This window comes from Caloenas nicobarica, chromosome 18, assembly GCF_036013445.1.
Source record: "Caloenas nicobarica isolate bCalNic1 chromosome 18, bCalNic1.hap1, whole genome shotgun sequence".
Lineage (NCBI taxonomy): Eukaryota > Metazoa > Chordata > Aves > Columbiformes > Columbidae > Caloenas > Caloenas nicobarica.
The window spans coordinates 12,113,243-12,135,554 of record NC_088262.1 but is presented as its reverse complement, the minus strand read 5'-3'; the positions used below and the strand labels follow the sequence as shown (position 1 = coordinate 12,135,554).

General features: G+C 54.9%; 1 protein-coding gene across 4 annotated transcripts in view; it reads left to right on the top strand.

Moving 5' to 3' along the window:
- Nucleotides 1-1,429: 1,429 nt before the first annotated feature.
- The window catches only part of PIK3R6 (phosphoinositide-3-kinase regulatory subunit 6), a 41,055-nt gene continuing 20,172 nt past the window's right edge, over nt 1,430-22,312 (top strand). For 2 of the 4 annotated variants that reach the window (XM_065648005.1, XM_065648003.1), the window contains exons 1-5: nt 1,430-1,943; nt 4,188-4,293; nt 15,276-15,410; nt 20,150-20,233; nt 21,300-21,391. In XM_065648005.1, the coding sequence (XP_065504077.1) occupies nt 15,398-15,410; nt 20,150-20,233; nt 21,300-21,391 (189 nt within the window). In that variant the 5' untranslated portion in view covers nt 1,430-1,943; nt 4,188-4,293; nt 15,276-15,397. Of the gene's footprint in view, nt 1,944-4,187; nt 4,294-7,151; nt 7,250-15,275; nt 15,411-20,149; nt 20,234-21,299; nt 21,392-22,312 lie in introns of those variants that run through there. The other 2 variants (XM_065648004.1, XM_065648006.1) reach the window with 2 other exon arrangements.

The window sequence follows — 22,312 nt, the reverse complement described above, 5'->3', positions numbered from 1 at the left end:
AACTCTTTCATGATTCTATTATCAAGACTGAGTGACTGACACAGCACAATAAGATTTTGAACAGTGCCACCCAAAACCTTAGCTCGGGCATGCTGAAGAAGCTGGTCCTGATGCTAGCGGGGACAAAGCTTTTGCAAACAGGATCCCTTGTGTATATGCCATAATCATGCTTTCCACAGGGCTGGCCTGAGGTCCACTGGCACCGCTGCGCTCTGCTGTGATTCTGCACCGGCGCCAGGACACGTGTGTGTGTGTGTCCTGTATGAATGGGAGCAACTATGAATGAAAACAAGACGGGGGAAATGAGGATGTTATCATCCGCTGTTGTGTGCTGCTGCCGTTTCCCCGGAGCCTTCCTGCCTGGGGACGGCTGCTCCCGGCAGAGCGCGCCGGGAAAGGGGATGCTCAGTGCAGCAACTTGGCACCAGTGCAACGGGCGGGAATTGAATGCGAGTAACGCTGACAGCCAGTTAAACTGCCTCCTCCTGCCTTTCTCTCCTAGTCAGGAAGGAAGTTGGTTATTTTTAAGTCTGGGGCCCAGGTATGTAACTATACCTAATGCTGTTTCTTGTGTAAAAGAAGATGGGAAGTGATACGGTATCAGCTCCAGTTCCCACGCTCCCTCTAGAAGTCCTTTCTCCTCCCAACCCACTCACTCCAGAAAAGCTCAGCGCCTCTAGCACTGCTCTAGATAACCCGTGGGGCGTTGAGCTGGTCTAGCAGGGCCCCGGCCATGAGGGGATGTCACTGCTTGTGGCAGTCCCTCACTGGAGGGGCTGGCCAATGCTATTGAGCTTTCCTGAGCGCAGCGAATTGTGTCGCCCTCTCAGCTGTCTGGGCTGACAGAGCCAGCAGGTTCACCCCAACCCTGCACCCACATCCCGCAGGGATGAGCCTTCATCTCCTGGGTGGGCTGGGCTGGGCAGGTCCACTTGTCCCTCCCAGGTGCCAACCTGGGTTTGTGCCAACGTGCAAACGCGTCTCAGCCCTGAGCGCTGGTGCAGGGACAGACCCCAGCAGCCCTGAGCAGCCTCACCTGGGGCCGTCTGAGCTCATCCTGGGAGCCGCACTCCTGACACTGAGTCACAGGTGGTGACCATTTGATGCCCTGCTGAGCAAAGCCAGACCTGCTCCGACCAACGCGCAGCCAACACCTTTGTCAGCGCAATGGCAAATTTTTCCGTGAACGCGTTCCAGAAGGGGCCGGGCATCCCCTGGCAGCAGGCAGGGCTGCTCTGGGCAGCTGCGGGGACAGCGCTGGCATTGAGCAAAGGCAGATGTGAGCGAGATGCTGCAGGCAGGAGGCGCTGGCAGAGGCACAAAATGCCGCGCTTGGAACGGGGAGCTGGAAAAGTGTCTCCTTGGACAGACTTCTCCTTGTCTCTCGTAGCAACACTGTTTATTTTGAGGCGCTGGGTGTGCAGCCTCAGGCACTCTCTGCTGGGCTGGGAGGCGGCAGCACTGGAGCAGTTGTCCCCGCGCTGGGTGGTCGGTGACACAGAGGAGGTCGTGGCAGCGTCGGGGCTCGACACGTCTGCCCTGGGACAGGCTCGTCCCAGAGCAGCCTGACCTGTGCGGCTGGTTTTTGGGGATTAGGGGCAGGGCACGGCTGAGCCCTCTTTCTCCTGCTCCTGCACGTCCAGAGATCACCGGCCAAGCGCGACCCGTGTGGGGACAGCTTTCTCCTTCAGGGACTTCTCTGTGAAAGAGGAAGTCGACTTGAAATAACTCTGGCGCTTCCCTTTTCGCTTTGCAGACTTTGAAGTGTGCTGCGGAGTCTGGCAGCTGCCCTGGTGCTCTCCCGGCACCCACCGACCTCCTCGCAGAGCAGAGCAGACCCGCGATGACTCCTCTGGGACCCCACTCTGTTCCCGCATGCTGGACGGGACCTCGGGCACGCGTGTGACTCACCAGGCTCCCTGGTGCCTGCCCTGAAGAAGCAGGTAAGAGTCCAGGAGGGTGCGTTGCTCCTGGGTCTGTGCATGGGCAAATGCAGTGCTCGTCCTCTGCCGCGTCCTTTCCATGCTCCTTCGGGGGGGATCTGCTACTCTGTGGGTCCCCAGTGCTGGGATTTTGCTGGAGAGGGCTTGGTCTTAGTGCTGCATCCCTGTGGGTGAAAGACCCTGGAAAGCACTTGAACAGTGTCGGTGTAGTTTTCTTTCCTGGAGTGAATTAGAGGAGGGATGCTGGTGGTGCTGGAGAAGAGGAACATGCTGCTTATGTGCAGGAAGGGAATATTTATGCCAGCTTCCCCTGCTGCACCCCACTAGCAAGCGGGATCCTGGTGGGACACACAGGGTTTGCCTTGGAACCGGTCCCAGGGAGGAGCATGGGGACTTTGCTGCCTGTGCCCCACGGAGGACACGAGTAGTTTGATGCTGTTACTGCTCTGGCACTCGTCCAAGGCCCCCGGCCACTCGTTGCGCACACATCCCCCGTGCACACCCCACAGACAGCCGGCAACTGCTGCGCTCAGCCCAGATGGGTGAGTGAATTGCATCACTGATTTGGGGCTGTTTCAGCACTAGCTCATGCTTATTCATTTTGCTCTGTGTGAAGCAACTCCCAGTTGCAAGGAACGGAGTCACCTGCCCAGAGCTGCTCCCGGGCCATTGTTGGCATTGCTGGGGCTCCCCCGTTCCAGCTCCTTGCCCCATGGGGTGGGCAGTGCCGAGCCCCAGGGGTGCCCCAGCTTTTGCTGCAGCCGGGATGGCCGGGCTGGCGCACGCTCCAGCGCTGGCTGTTCGTGCAGTCGTGCGGCCGCCCGGCTTCCCCTCCCCTTGGCCCAGGGCCCGATGTGTCCCATGGGGACCCTGAGCGCGGCAGCAGCCACATGGCAATAAACAGCGATGGCAGCAGTGATAATGAGCAGAGTGCAGCAGTCCTGTCCAGAAAGGAAACAAAAAGGAGAGTGCTTGAGGGCAAATCTTGAAAAAAACATGTAGATGAGCCAACTCTCTGCAACAGGCATGTTTTAGTCCTCCTCCCCTCTGTGCCCTGCTGAGTATTTTCCTCTGGCAGCCGCACCGTGACCGCTCACCTCCCTGGGACGCTGCTGCCCTCCCATGAGAGCCGGGTGTCTATGCGATGTCTGTTTTTCTTTTCTGCCTTTTGACTAAGTCTGAACACAGAAACAAATTCCTCTGCACTCAAGGACTGATTTATTAACTCTGAGTATTACACAAACTTTTTAGGTGTGTGCTTGTTTGGTACTTTCATTGTAGAGTGAGTACATGGCTCTGAGGCTTTGGTTCTTTCAGTCCTGTTTCTTAAAGAGGCAGAGCGATGAGACTTCACCGTCTGTTGCCTGTTGGTCAGTCTGTTGGGGACAGCCCACACCCGCCTGGATGGCCCCAAATCTGACACGAGAAGACTTCTTGGCACAGAGTACAATAGCACAGGGTAGCTAGCCATGGTTTTATTTGGGTTTCCTTATGAGACAAAAAGTTCAGACTGTTGGATGACAGAAACATTGCTTTCTTTTTTGCTACAAGAAGATAATCTCTGGTTCATGGAGGGACTTTGGGGAAGATGACTGGCCACTGTTCCCCATTGCCAGACACTGACTTGCACATCCTCATTGCAGCGGTTGCCATCTCACTCCACGGGTGACAGGGACCTTGATGCAAAACCTGTTTGTGGCTTCTTTGGCAGGGGTCGCCCCGTGTGCCATCTCACTGGGATATGCTGAATTCCCACCTCCCCTCTGATACATGGGGTGAGCATGGTTATTGCAGTGTCAGGACCAATATGACCTTTTATCAGTCACCATTGTAGGGGTTTGCAGCTGCTGTTGGATGTGGGCAGCTGCAACCCCGCTCCCCAGTATCCCTCCCCAGCATCCCTGTGTGCCCAGTATCCCTCCCCAGTGTCCCCATGTGCCCAGTATCCCTCCCCAGCATCCCCGAGTGCCCAGCCTTGGTGGGGATTTAATAGAGGGAAGCTCTGATTTTCACAAAAAATGGGAACTCCTCTGCTCCAAGCATTTGGGAAGGAGCTGAACTGAGAGGACTCTTGGTTTTCTTGTGTCCAGCCATCCTAATGCTGACCACATTGCCTACCTGGAGGTGGGGGCTCTCAGGAGTTGCTTTCCCAGTTGCTTTCTTGCTTTTGTGAGCTTTGCTGGTGTTAATGGCTGTTCTGAAGGCAGATGCTGTGTTGGCTGAGTCATGTCTTTCTATTTTGAGGTGTGACATGCCTTGAAGACAGCACCGTCCATCAAACATGGTTTGGGCAGGAGCTCTCCAAGGGAGCTGCTGTTGTGAGTGATCTGTGCTGAGACAGGTTTTGCTGGTGAGTCTCTAGTGTGATTCTTCAGTCCAGACTGGTGTTACTGGGGGGTGTTCGTGGTCCTACGGAAAGCAGTGGTTTCTGTTGTTACACGTCCTGTGTAATTAAATCTCATTATTGACCTTGTCGTCTTGGTGCAACATTATATACTCACCCCTTCCTTGCTAATCTGCTTCTCTTCCCGCTCTGTGTTAGCCCTGACAGCAGTTGTCATGTTGTTTGTTCCCCACTGCCAGGGCAATGCCAGGAGAACACCAGCCTGGTCATGGAAACATAGAATCATTTTGGTTGGAAGGGACCCTCAGGATCATCAAGTCCAACCATAATCTAACCTAACTCTAGCACTAAACTATGTCCCTAAGAACCTCATCTAGATGTCTTTTAAACCCCTCCAGGGATGGTGACTCCAGCACTGCCCTGGGCAGCCTGTTCCAATGCCCCAAAGCCCTTTGGGGAAGAAATTGTTCCCAAGATCCAACCTCAACCTCCCCTGGCGCAACTTAAGGCCGTTTCCTCTTGGCCTCTTGTCATCTGCTGACACTGGGAGAAGGTGCCATGCACAACGTGCTGGGGTCACTCTGTCTCTGGTCACCCTCCTGATCACCTCCCAAGCCCACGGGCCATTGCTCTGTGCCCTCCCTGAGCCCCAGTGACCTCCCCTCTGCTGTTGGACAGATGTGGCCACCCGAGTGCAGCGTCCAGCACAGGCTGGGTGAAACCTCCTCCGCGATGGAGAGGAACAGCACTGTGTCCCTGTGCAGAGCCATGCACTGAGACACCGCTGCTTCGCCTGGGGCAGAAAAGGCCTAAGTGATAAACAGCACTGGATTTACCACTGAGGCTTCTAGAGATAGGTCCACTCATGGTGGCCCTTCATCCTCCAGTCTGCAGATCGTGGCTGTGGTGAGGTGAGGTGGATAGAGGGGTACCAATGTGCCGCCACCAGCTGCACTGATGGGACGCTGCCAGGAACAGCAGTGTGACGTGGTGGCACCAGCTCAGCCGAGTTCCTGAGCTCCTGCCTGAGCACATCTTGCTGCAGCCCGGCGCAAGCTGCTGGCTCCACAGCACGAGATGCTGAACACACCCTGAAACTACTGCTTAAACCTCAAATTTTATTGTGAGGGGTAAAGGATTTGCTGTCAACACACGACTCCTCTCTGGACTGGTGACATGGAGAGTGTCTGTAAAGCGAAGGGGCTGTGCCACCGGTGACTGTGCTGGTGAAGGTGCTGTACAAAGGAGTACTGCTCAGGGATGGGACTGCATGGATGCCGGGAGCAGTTGTGCTGTCCCACAGCCCTTTCCACCTGAAAAAAGCAGCCAGCTCCCTGCCTGCCCCCCACCCCGGGCTGGCCACATTTGGGAGCCTGAGCTCTGCCCACTTCTGTTTTGCCCTCATGTGGACAGCACTTGCCTGGGCTGTTTGTGTGAGCAAACCTGGCAGCGGTTTCCAAAATGCACTTATTTTTTCCCTGCGACTGTTTTTTCCAAAGCCAGCACGGGGAATGGAAAGAAAGATGCTAAATCTAAAAAGCTGATGCTTCCAGAAAACTCGTTCCTTTCCTTAGAAAGAATGAAATGTGACGTTGGCGAGGAAGTCTCCAAAGAGTCGTTAGTGTCCAGGAAGCCGCTCGACTTCCACGCCAGCTTTAGCAAAGGGCTCCAGGGCTCATTCAGTCCTGACGGGCAAATGAACGTCTGCCACAGCGTGAGCTGCAAACGTGTTTCATTAGCGTCATGGCTGTAAAAGAAGTTCTTGCCTTCTCTCTCCATGGGCATGAGGCTTCTGGCAGGGACACGCCTTGTGGAGCAGCCAGCAGGCAAGCGACGCAGCAAAGTGTTGCTGGAAAGCAGAGTCTGAGCTTGAGATGCATTTTCTTGGCAGGGAGAGCCGGAGGGAGAGCATCTGGTTTCCTATCAGAGCTGCAAGCCCTGCCAGGTTTGGAGCTGAAAGTAAAAAGCAGTCACGAAGTGGGGCTCCAGGCTGGTCAGCAGCATGGACCGTCCCCCTGCATCTTCTGCAGGTCTCCTCCACCCTGGCAGCCTGGGACCAGAAATGAGGCTTTTAATCACAACCTGGCAGGTGATTTTTATGTGGGTTTTGAATTTCACAATGAAAGTTTTGCTTAGTTTTCATTTTAACTGAGACACCTTGCTCCAGGGTGGCTGATATAAGGTGAGATGGAGCCAGACCCTGCCCTGTGCATTTATCCTTGGCCATGGTTCGGGTCCTCGGGGAGCCTGGAGCTGCTGTCAGCGGGACAGTGAGGAGGGCTGGAGGCTGGAAAGCTGCATTTGTTTCCCGTTTCTTAACCTGAACTGTGCAGCTGGACTGGAGATCAGGATTAGGGCCAAAACCAGCATCTGCTCCACTGACAGATGGACATGGTTTAAGAGGAGAATGGAAGCAGGATGTCAAACTTACGTTGATGGTCTCCCTGGGATGACATTGCTGTAGCATCAGTTACCTTGTCCTGGTGTAAGTGGCGACCCTGCATCCCAGCGGAGCAGTTTTGGGGGCTGTTGGCTGCAGCCCAGAGGATACAATGTCAGATACTCAGGTTGGCGTGGGGGAAATGGCATGCTCAAAGCTGCCCTCAGCTCATGCGGTGAAGAAATTCCCCTTTCGGTTCATATTTGATACTTGTGCTCTGGTCACTCTTGCCGGAGCTAAAAGGAAACGTGGGCTGGGCAGCTGTCCCAGAGCTTTGTAACGTTAGATGAAGCCTCTGATGTGCTACTTTCATAACTGATCTCGCTCAAAGGCAACTGCAGGGAGAAGGGGGAGGGCAGCGCGAGGGGGCGGCGAATTCTGGTCTGCTTGACGGGACATCTGTCATCTCATGACGAAACGCTGCGAGTACATGTGCTCGTGTGTCTCCCCTACGGCTCAGCACTTGCCGTCTCTCCCTTCAGGACACTCCAGCGCTGAACAGCTCGCTTGCCACTGCCGATGGTATTTGTACGATCCTTCCTTGCACCGGGAGCAAGCTGGGGTTTCTGCTGCAGGAATGGGAAGAGTTGGGATTGGGGTGATAGCTGGTGGTGGGATGGGAGAGGGGGGAGAGGAGGAGTGCGGCCAGGGGAGCAGCTATCCACGCTTTGTTCCTGTGCAATACGCGGGTTTTTCTTTGCGAGTGCCTGTAGTCGAGCTGATAAACAACCACAGGAAACCTCAGACATCCCCATGTAGTGAATTTGTAACTAAATACAGGGCTGCAGAAGGCATGGAGAGACCTCCTTTGGAGTGGGACTAAATATAACTTGGGGAAAGCGAGCATGTGCGTGCCACGGGCTGTGCTTGCCCTCGGTGTCACTGCTGTCCTGGGCAAAGTGGGGAGGTGGGATGGGGACATTCCCAGGGCTGGCCATGGCCACCATGGCTCCAGACAGTGGTGGTGGGGACACAGCCAGGGTGTGCAGGGCAGCGGGGGATGCTCGGACATCTTGGGGACCTGGGGCAGGATGGTGTGACCGAGGTTCCCGAGGAGCCTGACCATCCACTGCCAGCCCAGCTCCCACTGCCAAAGGGTTTGGCTTTAGGTTTTCTTTCACAGCTTCAGATATTTCTGTGTTGCTCGGTCTGTGTCTCACGTGTTTCACCTAGTCTAGAGGTTCTGGGTTTGAGTGGTTTCTGACAGCTTTTGATGACCTGTGAGACAGAGCAGGGGGTCTTCTGGGGAGTCTGTGCGTCCCTATGTTGAATGGCTCCAGGAGACAACCGGAGTCACTTCTCTAAGTTTGATGGGGTTGAGGTGACTCAAGTGGATGGACACATCTCCATCCTTCTGCCATGGGATTTTCAATCCCACCACAGCATCCTCGCATACTGAGGGCTTAAGAAGGAATGAGATACAACTCCTGCCGTGGATCGGAGCTGAAAGGGAAACATTCTTTCCTTGGGACAGGGACGTGCTTTCCTGCAGAGCTGGACTTTTTCTCCAGCGGGAGACAGTCCCACTGCTGTGCTACATGCTCACAGAGAAGTTCTCCTGGCTGGACTTTGTCATAATGGTCAGTGAATGGACCAGGCTGGGGGAGCTGGGCTGCTGTGGGGTGGGACACGGCCCACGTGGCATCCTGGGACCAACTGCTGGTCTTGGTCAGACCAGATTCCCCTGCAACTCATAGAGGCTCCTGTGTGTTTGCTGGCAGTGTGTTGGCATCACATCCAAAATTCCCCTGGCTCTCTTGGTGCTGGTGCTGACTGTGCCATGCCCTGCTCTGACTACAGCTGCTCAGGGCTGTGTGGAGACTGGTGGGACCACATAGAATCGCAGAATGGTTTGGGTTGGAACTTCAAAGGGCCCTCCCCAGCCCCCCCAGTGCCCCCCCTGCCATGAGCAGGGACATCTGCACCAGCTCAGGTTGCTCAGAGCCCCGTCCAGCCTGGCCTGGGATGTCTCCAGGGATGGTTCAGCCACCACCTCTCTGGCCAACCTGGGCCAGGCTCTCATCACCCTCAGGGCAACAATTCCTTCCCCATGTCCAGCCTGAATCTCCCTCCTTTAGTTTAAAACTGTCATCCCTTGTTCTGTCGTAGCAGGCCCTGCTAAAAAGTCTGTCCCCAACATAGCTCTGAGCCTGACCCAGGGCCCTTCGGGACTGCGAGTGATGGATCCCAAAACCCCTAAGGATGCTAGCCCATGTTGCAATTAAAACAATCTATCAGGGCTAACAAGGGCAGAGTGAGCCCAGATCCTTCTTCATGAAGGACAAGAGCAGCTGATGCGGCCCAGCCTGGTCTCTGTGTGCCATAGGGACCGGTGACCCTACAGGGACCAAAGACCTTCTGTCTCTACAAGGTGTCAGTGCCCACCCAGCCTCAGCTGGGACATTCCAGGCACATCCAAAAAGCAAACAGGATAGTGCGTGATCTGCTGAAACCTTCCTCGTCACAGTGTCTTTGCCCTCTGCCCTGCTCATGTCCTCAGAGAAAGCAGAGGGCATCGCTGTGGTCTCCCCACCGTACCTGTGAGCACCAGGGAGGGGACAGCCCTGGAGGAAGGTGACCATTTCCTTGTACAGGCCTGAGCCAGAGCATGACAAAAATGGGGAACCTCTGCTCTGGAGGGAGGTGGTTCAACGGGGTGAGCACTGGGAGGATGGAGAGGTGGGGAGGGAGGCGGACTGGAGGGTCCTGGCCCCAGTGGCGTCACCGCACATGGAACTGTGCTTCGTTGTGTATTAGCTGGGCTGAAATAGAGCAGCTGTCACCAGCTGTTCCCACCTCCAGGTCCCCATTACCTGCTGCCCTGCAGAGGGGGACACTGAGGGTGGGTTTATGGGGTGCCCAGCACCTGATGCTCAGCCAGGTCCTGCTCACAGTCTCTCCATCACCCTGGTAGTTTGGAAACGGAGGATGAGGCTGCAAAGCCCTTAAACCTGTGGTCTTATATGCCGGTTTCTGGGGTGAACTCTGCTTTCAATGCAAAGTTCTAAATTTTTAAGAATATAACCATAACTACCCCAAACTCTTGGGAGAGGTGGCTTTGGAGTCACTAAAAAAACCTCAGAGTTATTGAAAACTGAAGGGAGAAATGTGAATTCCCTTCTCACCCTTCCCTTTTAATTTTTTCTTGCAAATGAAATAAAATACAGCTGATGCTGTGGGTATTTTGAGAATTGCAGAGAGGAAGTGGGGATTTGCAGGTCTGCAAAGAAGTGGGATGAATGCAGAGAAGACTCTGGTCTTGCTGAGCTGGCAGGCAGCAAAATAACCAGTTATGGGATGAAATGTGTCTTGTGTCTGCTGCAGGGGAGGGAAGAGATCCAAGAGGGGAGGAGGGGGACAGAAAGCGGAGGAGCCCTCACCGGTGTGGATCAGGGAATGGAGCCGCTTCTGCAGGACTTGTTTTCACACCCCATACCATCATATTTCCCCTTGGCTCATCTATCGTCTCCCCATGATCATGTGTGTTGGCTGAGGCCCGTGAGCCTTTCCTGTTCCTGGGTGGAAGGTTTGTGGTCATGGTGAGCTCAGACACACGGACGCAGAGCAGCCGCAAGCCCCGTCGGTGCTCAGCTCCGGCGCAGATGCCGCAGGCATCGCTGCTGCGCTGTCGGGCTCCCACCCACGGCACCTCGGCCAAGGGGCTGGTGCCCTTTGGCTGCGCCTGATCCACCTCCTCCCTCCTCCTCCTCACAATGTTCCTGCTGGGACGGTCCTGTGCCCCGACTGGAGCTGTGATCCTGGGCGCTGGAAGGACATAAGGGAAGGTGAGTGCAGCCTGGAGCGGGGCAGGTTTGGGGCCAGTTCCGTCCTTGCATGGTCCCTCTGCTCCCAGTCCCAGCAGGGACAGTGCAGGGTCAGGCTGTTGGGGGGAACGTGTCCCCAGCCTTGGGGGAGCGGGGCAGGGGGTCCCAAGTGAAAGCTTGTGACCTCCTCTCTTGCAGGTCTGAGTTAGTCCACCAGGCGCTAGGACCAGTGCAGGGTCCATCCCCAGAAATGGGGACAATATCCCCCTGCTTGTGGCAGGAATCAGACGAGGCAGGCAGAGAGGGCTGTCTGTACTGGGGGGCTCTGGTGTCTTGTGCTCCCTTTCTCTGGGGACTGCACTGGCACTTGCTGTCTGCAGCAACCTCTGCTGCACTGGGATGTGGCACAGTTAATGCCGCAGGTGCGGGACACTTGGTGAAGTCCCCTTGGCAGAGTGTCACAGCATGAGACACCAGCAGTGCAGAGCTGGCAGAGGGGACCTGGCTCTCCCAGGTCCCTGGGTGACAAGCAGGGCTGTCGTGCAGCTCGGACCATCTCTGCCATCCCCAGGCAGCGCTTGAGCAAGCCATGGGCATGGGGACCCCCCACTGGTTGACAGCACGTGGCGGGTCAGGGCTCAATGGGCTCAGAGAGCAGAGGTGGCTATGACCAGGGTCTTTAGCCCCATGGTCCGTGACCAGAATGGGTGGCAATGGCAAAGGACTCAGCAAGAAGGGACTTGTCCCTGCATGCCGAGGGTGCAGGGACATCCCTCTCCATCCTTTCCAGGGAAGGAGAGGTCCCAGCATTGCAGTGTCACATCCCAGCAGGTCACATCTGATCTCCCAGGGGATTACGGCTGCTGTGTCCTGGGAACAGCCTGGCAGGCAGAGGAGCAGTGTATGGGTGTTGCAGACCGATCCTGGCTCAGCAGGCCAAGAAACAGCCTGGTGTGGTGATGGGGTCCTGTCACACCCCAGGGTTCTGGGTGCCAGTGAGTGACATGTCTGACACCAGCTCTGGGGTCTCCATGCCTCTTCAGGGGTGTGTTGGTTGGATCTTTGCTCCCTGCCGCTCTGTGCTCAGCCAAAGAGGTGCCAAGGTCAGATTATATGGCATAAATCAGCCTGGCTTCATAAACGTCCCTCAAAATCTACCCATGCACCTCGGCCAGGGAGCAGCATCTCCACAGGCAAGGAACTGCCTGTAAAGGCTCCAGACAAGCTGACTTTAGTGCTTGGTTACAGCACGGGCTCTTGCATCCTGAAAGCCTTACTCGCCATGTTCCTGGGTTTGGATTTGTGCTGGGGTGATTGCAGGGCCAGCTGCTCTTGGGAAAGTCCTGCCAAAGGCTGGGAGGGAAGGGCAGGCAGCATCCCGTCTGTCCTGGCCAGGGCGGGCAGGTGTGGTCCTGCTGTCTGAATGGCTCTGAGCTGGGGCTGATGCTGTCCAGCCCTCCCCATCCTCAGCCCTGCATTCCTCCTCTTCCTTTGATAGCCTTGCTACCCTCACCCTTGGGCAGCAAAGCAGGCGGAAGATGTCCCCATTGAAAATGGGTGATTTTTCGCTAATTTAGGTCCCGGTGCTGGTTATGGGCAGGCCAAGCGAGAACCAGCATCTGGTGCCTGGAATGAGACTGACCCCAGTCTTCCTCACCAGCCTGGATCCACATACGTCCTTTCATGCCTCTTCTCGTACAACATTTACCTGTCCTCCCACAGACGGTGCGACTGGACTTTGAGCATGCTGGAAACTAGTTTTTGACATTTTAAATTGAATTTTCTTGAGAGACCCCAGCAGGCAGGGGGACTATGGATTCAATCTTGGCTCCTCTTCGCCGACAGTGAGGAAAGCCAGCGTTCTTTAAGCAGACAGGAGAACTGAGAACCAAAGTTTCTCAGGCAGGAGGAGCTCACATCGCTCTGCCGAGCCTTGTTCTAAATCTGGAAACAGAGCGCTGGCGAGCAGTTCCACATTTGGTGGATAGCTCCCCTCCCACGCGCGGGCAGGTAGGATGCGGATGTGGAAAACCGCGGACGCAATTAGCAGCGGGCTGTCTGTGTGTGGCGGCAGCCGCTCCGAGCCCCGGGGCAGGCGTGTCGGAGCAGCTCGGCATCCAGCCCAGCTCCGCTGCTCAGTGCAGGCACCATGGGTCTCCCGCAGCATTGGAAACCCCAGTGCTTTTCCCAGCAGGAAACATTATTTGAGACTCATGATGCCAACCAGCTCACTGGCTGTGTAACTAGTGTGGTATCATCGAGTCCAACTCCCGTCCCTGCACAGGACACCCCACAGGTCACCCCGTGTGTCTGAGGACGTTGTCCAGTCTCTTCTTGAACACTGTCAGGCTGGGGCCGTGACACCTCCCTGGGGAGCCTGTTCCAGTGTCCAGCACCTCTGGGTGAAGAACCTTTTCCTCGTGGCCAACCGACCCTCCCCTGGCACATCTTCCTGCCGTTCCCTGGGTTCTGTCACTGTCACAGAGAGAAGAGCTCAGCCCTGCCCCTCCTGCTCCCCTGCTGGAGCTGCAGCCCCATGAGCTCTGCCCTCGGTCTCCATTTGGTGCTCTTATGCATGCAAAGGATTAGTAGAATCATTCACTTTCCTTTTGCAGCCAGTGATTCAAGAGGGTGATCTGTGATTTTTGAATCTAGGAGGATTAATTCATGTTCTCCAGGCCAAACCTCATCATGCCGGGAGGCACATCCCATTTTCCCCTGCAGAAGCAGACCCCTGTCTGTTGCAGACATGCTGATGCTCGCTGCAGGCTCCGCACAGCGCTTGGCTCTGCCTGGGGTGTGAGAGCATCCTGCCCTCACTCGTCACCCTGCATCCAGGGTGCTGAGCATCCCCAGAGGGTCATCCATGTCCTGGCCGGGCTGGCAGCGTGGGCGTAGCGGGGAGGCAGGTGTGTGTGCCACAGACAGGAGCAACCCGTGGGCAGCGCTGCAACTCACCCACAGGCAGTGCCGGTGCCATCAGCGTGCGGTGTGGAGCAGGAAATGGTTTGCTGACCTTAGCAGACAGTTTCTGCCCTGCTATGAACCCCTGGTGCACCCCAGGGTGGTCACCTTGGAGGAAAGGGCACGTGCACGTGCCGCAGAGATGTGATTCTGAGGTTGGCAGCAGGGATCCAGAGGAGGGTGGGCATCTCCTCCCCGCTCCCAGCCCTGGGCCAAGCTACCTGCCTGCTGTGCAAGCAGAGGCAGGGGTTTGTTGTGTTAAGCCCCTGGCTTGCAGAAGGACCCGTGTCTTCCCCTCTCTTGTCCTCTCCACTTCAGCAGAGCTGACGCTCAGCAGACGGTGGAAATTGGCCATGGTGGCTGGGTGCCAGACCTTGTTATCCAGCCCCGGGACCAGAAATAAAGGCCATACGTGTCTGGGGTGGGTTTTGAAAACTTTGCATGCTGCAGGAAACCTTTAATGAGCTTCTGAAAGTTGCTGAGAGCAGGATGCTCGTGGGGCTGGAGTGGTGCATGGCAGGGGTGTTCCCATGCATGGCCGTCCATCTTCCCGTGCAGCTGCAAAGCTGGTGATGGATATTTACAGATTTAGAACTTAGGTGAGTAGAGTTAGGTCCTAAATCTACAAATTAAATAGAGTGAATCCTAAATAGAGCAAAGACATGAGCACAAGCGTGGGCTGATGGTCTGACTCTGCTGGGAGGGATGCGGAGGACTGATGGGCCGCGTTGTTATGGCTGCCTTTCCTGGTTTGGGGACCGCTGGATGTGGGCTCCCTCTTATCAGCCACAAATGTGGGTGTTTCAGAGAAATCACAGAATTCAGAGCTGTGGGCTGGGGTTTTTTTCCATGGCTAAAGGCAAGAAGAGAGGACAAAACCTGCAGGCTGGAAAAGCCTCCATCTAGAGAAGCCGAAAGCGGTGTCACAGCTCGCTCAGGCTGTAAATACGGGCAGCACAGTCCGGCAGTGCTGCTGTGCCCATGGATGGGGAGATGGGAACACGGAGATACTACCTTTCCGTGGGGACCAGGGGGCCGGACCATGAGGAACTGGAGCTGTGGGCTGTGAGGGACCAAGCTGTGGGGTAGATGGCTACAGGTGAGCATCTCAGCGGTGGTATTTCATATAGAAGATGCCGGCATCTCCTCTTCTCCCCCGTGGCTGCCTTGTGCCGGCTCCTCAGCCTGCCTGTGGTCGTGTCACAGGCAAATCTCCCTTCCTTCCTCCTCAGCTATTGGGATTATTTTTTTTTCCTCTTTCTTTGGAGAGAACAATGCTCGAGGGCAAGGGAAGCTGTCTGGCTCCAGGCTGGCTTCTCTCTGCAGTGTAACCAGCTCCTGAGTTTTCCTCAGGGTTTGTTTCTCTGGGATGCTGGATCAGGATGGCAGTGGATCAGCATAAGCAGAGAAACCTCATGGAAATTTAAGCTCTTTTTTTTTCCTTTCCATTTACTGGTTGAACTTTGCATTTCAGACTCAGTTCGATTTAACCTGAAGATTTCTTTTTAAATCTTGGGGAGGATGATGTTGCCAATTCTGCCCTGCTTGGTGATGCTGATGCTCATCCCTGAGGACCTCATTGCTGCACGAGGCTGTGGGAGCTGAGCGCTCAGACGAGTTCAGCTTTGGGCTGAAGCTCCCTCCAGCAAAACACAGCCCCTGAGATACACTGTGCTCACCCTTAGGGCTCTGGTTCCCTGTTAGACATCCTTCACGCTGGGGTCCCGCAGTGTCCTGGTGGCTTTGTGTCCCCTCTGGGGTTCAGGCTGATCCTGATCTCCACCGTCAGCCTGAGCTGAGCGTGCTCTACTTTTTTGCAGGCAAGACCCTGGACCCGAGGCCATGTCCGTGGGGCGTGAGGAGCAGCTGCGCACTCAGCCCATCACTGCAGACCCCGTCCCTGTCCCCCGTACCCACCCTGCGCTGCAGCCTCAGCCCAGCCATGGAGAGCACAGGTGGGTGATGCTGAGCCCTTGGAGTGCTGGCATGAGGGTTCCCAGCCTAATTAATCCACCTTCTTGTGCCTTGATTACCCTCTGATAATTTAGTTAGATATCTAAGGAGTATTCACTGCTGCTGGGCAGACCTTACTCTTTGCAAGGTGTGGGCAGACTTTGCCGGAGAGGTGGGAAATGAGGCACAAAGCAACTGAGGGGAGGCCAAAAGATTTGCTGTAGAGGAGCACTGTGAAAGCACCAGGTCTGGCAACCATGGAATCGTAGAATCACAGAACAGTTTGGGTTGGAGGGCCCTCCCCAGCTCCCCCAGTGCCCCCCCTGCCATGAGCAGGGACATCTGCACCAGCTCAGGTTGCTCAGAGCCCCGTCCAGCCTGGCCTGGGATGTCTCCAGGGATGGTTCAGCCACCACCTCTCTGGCCAACCTGGGCCAGGCTCTCACCACCCTCAGGGCCAACAATTCCTTCCTCGTGTCCAGCCTGAATCTCCCTCCTTTAGTTTAAACCATCACCCCTTGTCCTGTCACAACAGGCCCTGCTCCAAAGTCTGTCCCCAGCTTTCTTATCGGCCCCTTTTAATTTTAAACACTGAAAGGCCACAATAATGTCTCCTGATTCACATTTGAATTCTAAAGCAGTTTTATGTTTTATTGTATTTTTGTATGTCCTTTTTTTCCCCATCTGTGTTTTACTTTCACGCTGTTTCATGAGGTGGTGTTGGCCTCCTGGCACCCTGAGGTCAGGATATGAACGTTGAAATGTTTTATTTCATTTCTAAGCCACTGCGGTTTGTCCTTGGTAGGCTGAGACTGTTTTTAGATCAAAGTGCCTCTTGTTTGTGTTAGAACGTATGCTTCAGCACTCTGCTCCCCATGAAGAAACCTCAGTGTATCATGACTGTATTCGCTTTGATTTAGAAAGAGGACAGTATTTTTATCAGTGCTCAGGGAAAACTTACCCTGGTAATTAAAAACATACACAAATGAAAAGAATAGGAAATTTCGAATAGTCCATTATTGCGTAATTCCCTACTGTAAAACCAGTATACATGATAGTGAAATTGAGAAGCTTTACAAAATCACTGGAGAGAAAAAAAAAAAATAAAGGGAGAGAAAATACAAATTTCCGAGACATTTCCCCAAACAACAGTTCCAAAATGCGAAAAAAATCCTGTTTGAAATGACATTTTTGCACAGTAGTTTCTCCCCGTGTGGGTATGATGGCGTGAACCGTGCTGGCAGCGATGGGACTTGCCCTGCACATGTGTGTACACGTGAATAATTGTGAACCCAAGTGTGTGGTTGTTTTCTAACACAGTTTTGATTGCAGCCCCAGCAGTAAGTGCTCCTCTGCGGAAGAAGCCTGAATTGAATGAATCCTCCGTACGAGGCACTTCCCTGGCGTCAGTAAATAGGAGAACTGTTTTGGCTATTGGAGTGCACTCAGGAACAGGCCGTCCTCAACACTTTAAGTTTTGCATTTCCCAGGTGTCTTTTATGTGAGGCTGGTGTCTGCTGCCCCATGCCCTGGTCACCATCTGGTTGGACCCATGGCACTGCATCTTGGGCTTGGAGAGGGCAGGAGGGGCTTGTCCTGTCTGGCCACGCTGCCTGCCCTGCGAGCTGGTGACAAGGAGGCAGCAAGGATGCTGTGGGGGTGAAGGGCTCCAGCTCTCTGCTGTGAACAGGGGCGACTCAGCTGTGCCACATTCATGCCCCTGCCTGATGACCCTGGGTCCACACACCCTCTAAAAGATGCAGTAGAAGAGCAAAAAATTATCGCTAGTTTTTGCTTCAAGCCCATCCTGAGATGGTGCATGGGTCTGCATGGGACGAGGGGGCAGAAACTCAAAGTTGCCCATGGCCTGCATAGAATCATAGAACCATAGAACAGTTTGTGTTGCAGGACCCTTCCCAGCTCCCCCAGTGCCCCCCTGCCATGAGCAGGGACATCTGCACCAGCTCAGGTTGCTCAGAGCCCCGTCCAGCCTGGCCTGGGATGTCTCCAGGGATGGTTCAGCCACCACCTCTCTGGCCAACCTGGGCCAGGCTCTCACCGCCCTCAGGGGCAACAATTCCTTCCTCATGTCCAGCCTGAATCTCCCTCCTTTAGTTTAAAACCATCACCCCTATCCTATCACAACAGGCCCTGCTGAAAATTCTGTCCCCATCTTTCGTATCAGCCCCTTATACATGATCACGCCTCGATGGTCCTCTGCCCACAGGAGCACTCAGTGGAGACGTCCCTGTTTGTCTGACCCTCCAGCTGAGCTGTAACGTCCCCGCTGTCTTTTCCTGTTTCCCTTCCCATAGCTCTCAACCCATCTCTCCCAGTCACTGTTCCTCGTCCCGCCCCAATCCTCACCTACTCCATCAACCAGACCAAGCCCAGGTGGCTTTATCTCCTTCCAGAGCCAAGGAAGGATATTTGGAGACTGTGGTCCTTGAGCGCAGCTCTGAAATAGCATCACCTTGGCTGCCTCCTGTTCCCCGCAGGTACAGATGAGTGCCCAGCACTGTCCTCCTGCCGTCGCCCTGGTGTTAGGGGAGATGGACCTGTGACTGAAGAGAGTGTGGAGGGAATGAGAAAATGCAGGAGCAAAACTGGGCAGGAAATGTGGTGGTAATGACACCGATCCCAAAAGGCAATCTCACATGGATGAGACAACTCCAACCAGGCAGTATGTGTCTGGACCTCCCATAGGACCTGCATAAATTGCTCCTTGCCACGCAGATGAGATGTGCTCTACCACTGCTGGCGATGTCCAGACCCCACCAGTCACCACGGAGGCAGGAACCTGCCCCAGGAAGGGGCCATGGGACACCACAAACATTTGAGATCTTCCCCTGGATCAGGCCATGTTCTGGCTACTCCAGCCTACAGCTTCCTACACAAGAACATCATACACAACTTTATAATGCTTCTTTTTTAATTACAAAGGAGCAAGAATTGTTTTGCCAACAGGTAAAGAGTAACCCAGTGTAAGGAGAAACTCAGGCCACGGTGGAGAAAAGGAACGTTGCAGCGTTCCTGGCTGACACTCCCCGTGCCTTCGGGGCTGACTTTTATTTTACATCTGCGATGTGTCGGCGCACGTGGCCAGCCAGCTGTCGTGCAGGCGAGCTCGTGATCACGAGCCCTCGCCCTGTGTACGAGTCATACCCCAAACTGGGTCTGAGGTTGTCTGACTTATTTTTGGCTGAGAGCAGGATGCAGTTTGGTTTTGATGTGTACGAGGCATCTGTGGTGGTTACTGGGCAGAAGCACTGACCTCGGGTCCCTGCATGGGGAGCAGAAGGTGCTCAGGACCACGGGTGGGTGGCTGCGAGGGGTCATGGTGGTGGCAGGAGATGACATGCCAGCCTGGTGACTCTGCCAGGGTTTCCCGCGAGATTTGAGCTGCCGGTGTCCAGCAGACCTTGTTGCAAGAGCGCTCCTTGCGCCAGGTGTGAGGTTGAGGCTGAATCCATGCGGTGCCAAAATGCAGAGGTGTTTCTGCTCTTTCATGGTGCCAAGTTGTGGTTTAATTTTGTCAGATTCTATATTTAATGTGTGATATTTTTTGTTGAAGGAGAGAAGAGAGGGGCTCTGCAGAGCTCATACATGAGCAAGTCCTCTGCAGAGCTTGTCTACCACCACGTCCCTGCAGGAGCACTTTGCTCTCCAGTTTGGCCCCAGGGGCCACCAGTCTACGGGGCAGCATTTGTCCTTAGCTCCAGTGGCCCCGGGGAGAGCTCTGCCCTGTTTCCATTGAGGCTCATCCAGGCTTGAAACCTGCTGAGAGAGCCATCCCAAGGGTGCAGTCCCCTGCTCACCCAAACCAGTGCCTGCACCCCTGGGCTTGGCCCTGGGTGCCAGTGTGGAGTCCCGGTCCAATTTTGGACTCAGGAAGGTTCAAAAATGATTCCAAGAGTGAGATTAAGACACAAACGAGGTCAGATGCTGCTAAACAATCTTATTTTTATGCCTAAAGACAGAGTAAATCTATTTCATTTTCACACCTAAAACTAGAGCAACAGAGACAAAGGGGGAGAAATTAGAAGGAAAGTTAAGTAAGCATGCAAGGAGATAAGCAAGAGATAAGCAAGAGATAGTCACCGCCAGGGATCCAAACGTCGTCTCCTGTGGGGCAGCTCTCAGGTTTCAGGCCTCGGTAGCGCTGGTAGTTTGCAGGTCTCAGGTCGAGCCGGTATCAGAGTCCAGGTCCCGACAGGTGCTGGCAGAGCTCGGGTCTCAGGTCTGCCAGTCCCAGATGGCAGGTTTTGGTCCTGGTGGTGGATGGCGACACTTGCAAGTCATGACTTCGTGATTTTATGGCAGTTGGTGGCAGGCATTGCCTGAGCACACTGCAGGCCTAGGCACAGATATTGGTGGCTGATATCGCTGGAGCTTCACTTGAGCTTACATAAGCTTCAAGCATTCTTTGAGTTTTAGCAATTCACAGTGATCATGCATTTTGCACTTTAATTCACTGTATTTAGGCCTTCGCAGTGGGCCCAATTAAGCAAGTAGCGTGAGCAAGCATTTTTCTGTAACAAGCAGGCCTTAAGCATATTATTTTAGTAAGCAGGCTTTGAGACAAATAATTCGCAACATCTCAGCCTTCCACACTTACGCTGTGTGTTAAGGACGACTGTCTTTCACACACACTCAAACCGTATGCTGAGAGCCGCCGTGTCTCACATCCAGCGTCCCAGGGGTGCTGGCCTGGCCGCTCACGTCCTCTTTGTCCCCGCAGAGGTGGAGTCGGACATCCTGCGCCGTGTCCGCACGCTGCTGCGAGAGCTGGACGGGCACCACCCTGCCTGCCAGTGCGACCGAGGTGAGACGGACCCTTGTCCCCTCCCGCCCCCCACGCTGCCCTGCTGGGGTATCGCTTGGCCCCAAACCCCCACCGCTCCCCCGTCTCAGTGGGTGACAGGGTGGGGGGACACGGGGTGGCCGCACCTCCCTGGCGCTGCTCTGCCCTTTCTATCCCACTCCGGAGGTGGGCAGTCTTTGGCAAGCTCCTGGTGTCTGCTGTGCACAACCTCAGCAGCTTTCATCCCTCCTCTGCATGGCTGTTCCATCTTTCACACTCTTCGCTCAGCCAGCGCCGGGATGGGACAGCAAATGCCAGAGTTTGTGCTGCTGTTCCCAGCTCTGACACTGAGTCACTGCGCAACCCCAGCCAACTCACTTAACACCTCTGAGCTGGAGTCTCTCCCGTCTCTCCCTGCGGGGATATCGCTTTGCCATGCACCGCTCAGCTCCTGGCTAAAGAGTTACTTGAAATCCCTGTGTTACGGTTTTGGAGAGTAAAACTCTAGCTGACCCAGCAACTGGACTGCTACATCCTTAGGAAACTTAATTAATTTTGAAAGCGCAGAGATTATTTTACAGTTAATTACATTTGATTTTGTCTGGAATGAGCCTTCCCATCTGCAGGACTGAGGTGCTTTGTGGTCCTTGCCCTGTGAGCAATGGGCAGCCAGGGATTGGGTGCTGCGTGCTGGGACGGCTTGTCCCGAATCCCTGGGTGCAGGTGGTGAAAGCAGACGGTCATAAAGAGAGCAAGAGAGGGAGCAGGAAACAAACTTCGTGTCTGTTGTCCTGTCATGTTTTTCTCCAGCCCCTTTTCTAGGTTCTCTGGGACCTTTTTCCAAGGTTTTCTCAGTGTTAGAGGTACAATACACAAATGCTGCATGCAGAATCAGGGCAGCAGTGTGAGTTGTCCCTTGCAGAGGACAGAGAAACCTGGTTTAGCTCTGATAGTGTTGTCAATGTAGCATCCCACTGAGTGATTTTTGCAGCAACAGTTCCCAGGTCTCCTGATTCTTCTGTCAAATGCTGTCCCTGACCCATCACTGCTCTGTGACCTGACCTCTTTCTCGACTTTAATTTCTCAGGGATGCTGCGATGGACCCTTCATAAAAAAATCGACCAGAATCCCAGTAATAGCTCTGTCCTGGTCAGGATCCTGGTGAAGGAGCTGGAAAGGGTGAGTGCTACCCTGGAGACACCCCCTGAACACTGGGATGGGCCCCTCTGTGGTGTGGGTCCTGCTGTGGGGCTGGGGGGAGCAGAGGGATGGGAGGGACCCAGCTGCACCCACAGGGCTCTGCCTCCCCCTGGGGCATTGCTCTAGATGGCTGAGCTGGTTTTCATAGAATCACAGAAGGGTTTGGGTTGAAGGGCCCTCCCCAGCTCCCCCAGTGCCCCCCCTGCCATGAGCAGGGACATCTGCACCAGCTCAGGTTGCTCAGAGCCCCGTCCAGCCTGGCCTGGGATGTCTCCAGGGATGGTTCATCCACCACCTCTCTGGCCAACCTGGGCCAGGCTCTCACCACCCTCAGGGCAACAATTTCTTCCTCGTGTCCAGCCTGAATCTCCCTCCTTTAGTTTAAAACCATCACCCCTTGTCCTATCGCAACAGGCCCTGCTCAAAAGTCTGTCCCCATCTTTCCTATGAGCCCCTTTTGAGTCCGGAAAGGCTGCAATAAGGTCTCCCTGGAGCTTCTGTTCTCCAGCTGAACTCCCCAGCTCTCTCAGCCTGTTGTCCCAGCAGAGACTCTGCTGCTCCAGCCCTCTGGATGTTTTAGGGACCTTTACCCTGGCTGGGCCCTGTGGCTCATAGCAAAGTCTGGAAAACTCCATGGGACACCAGGACAGAGCTGCAGCTCATCCCCAGCTGGTGGCTGCAGGGACCAAGGTTTGCCCAGGAGTGACAGCAGGACATGAGCAGAGCAGGGAACTTCTCCGGGCTCCTCGATGCCGCAGCAGCCAAATACAGCTGGCCCTTGCAGCTCGCAAACAGCAAAGTGCGAAACACTTCTGGTCACGCTCAAATCCCCCAAATCCCACCCCAGCCGGCTGTAGTCACAGATACAGTGTAAATCTCTCCTCCATGTCACTCATTTAT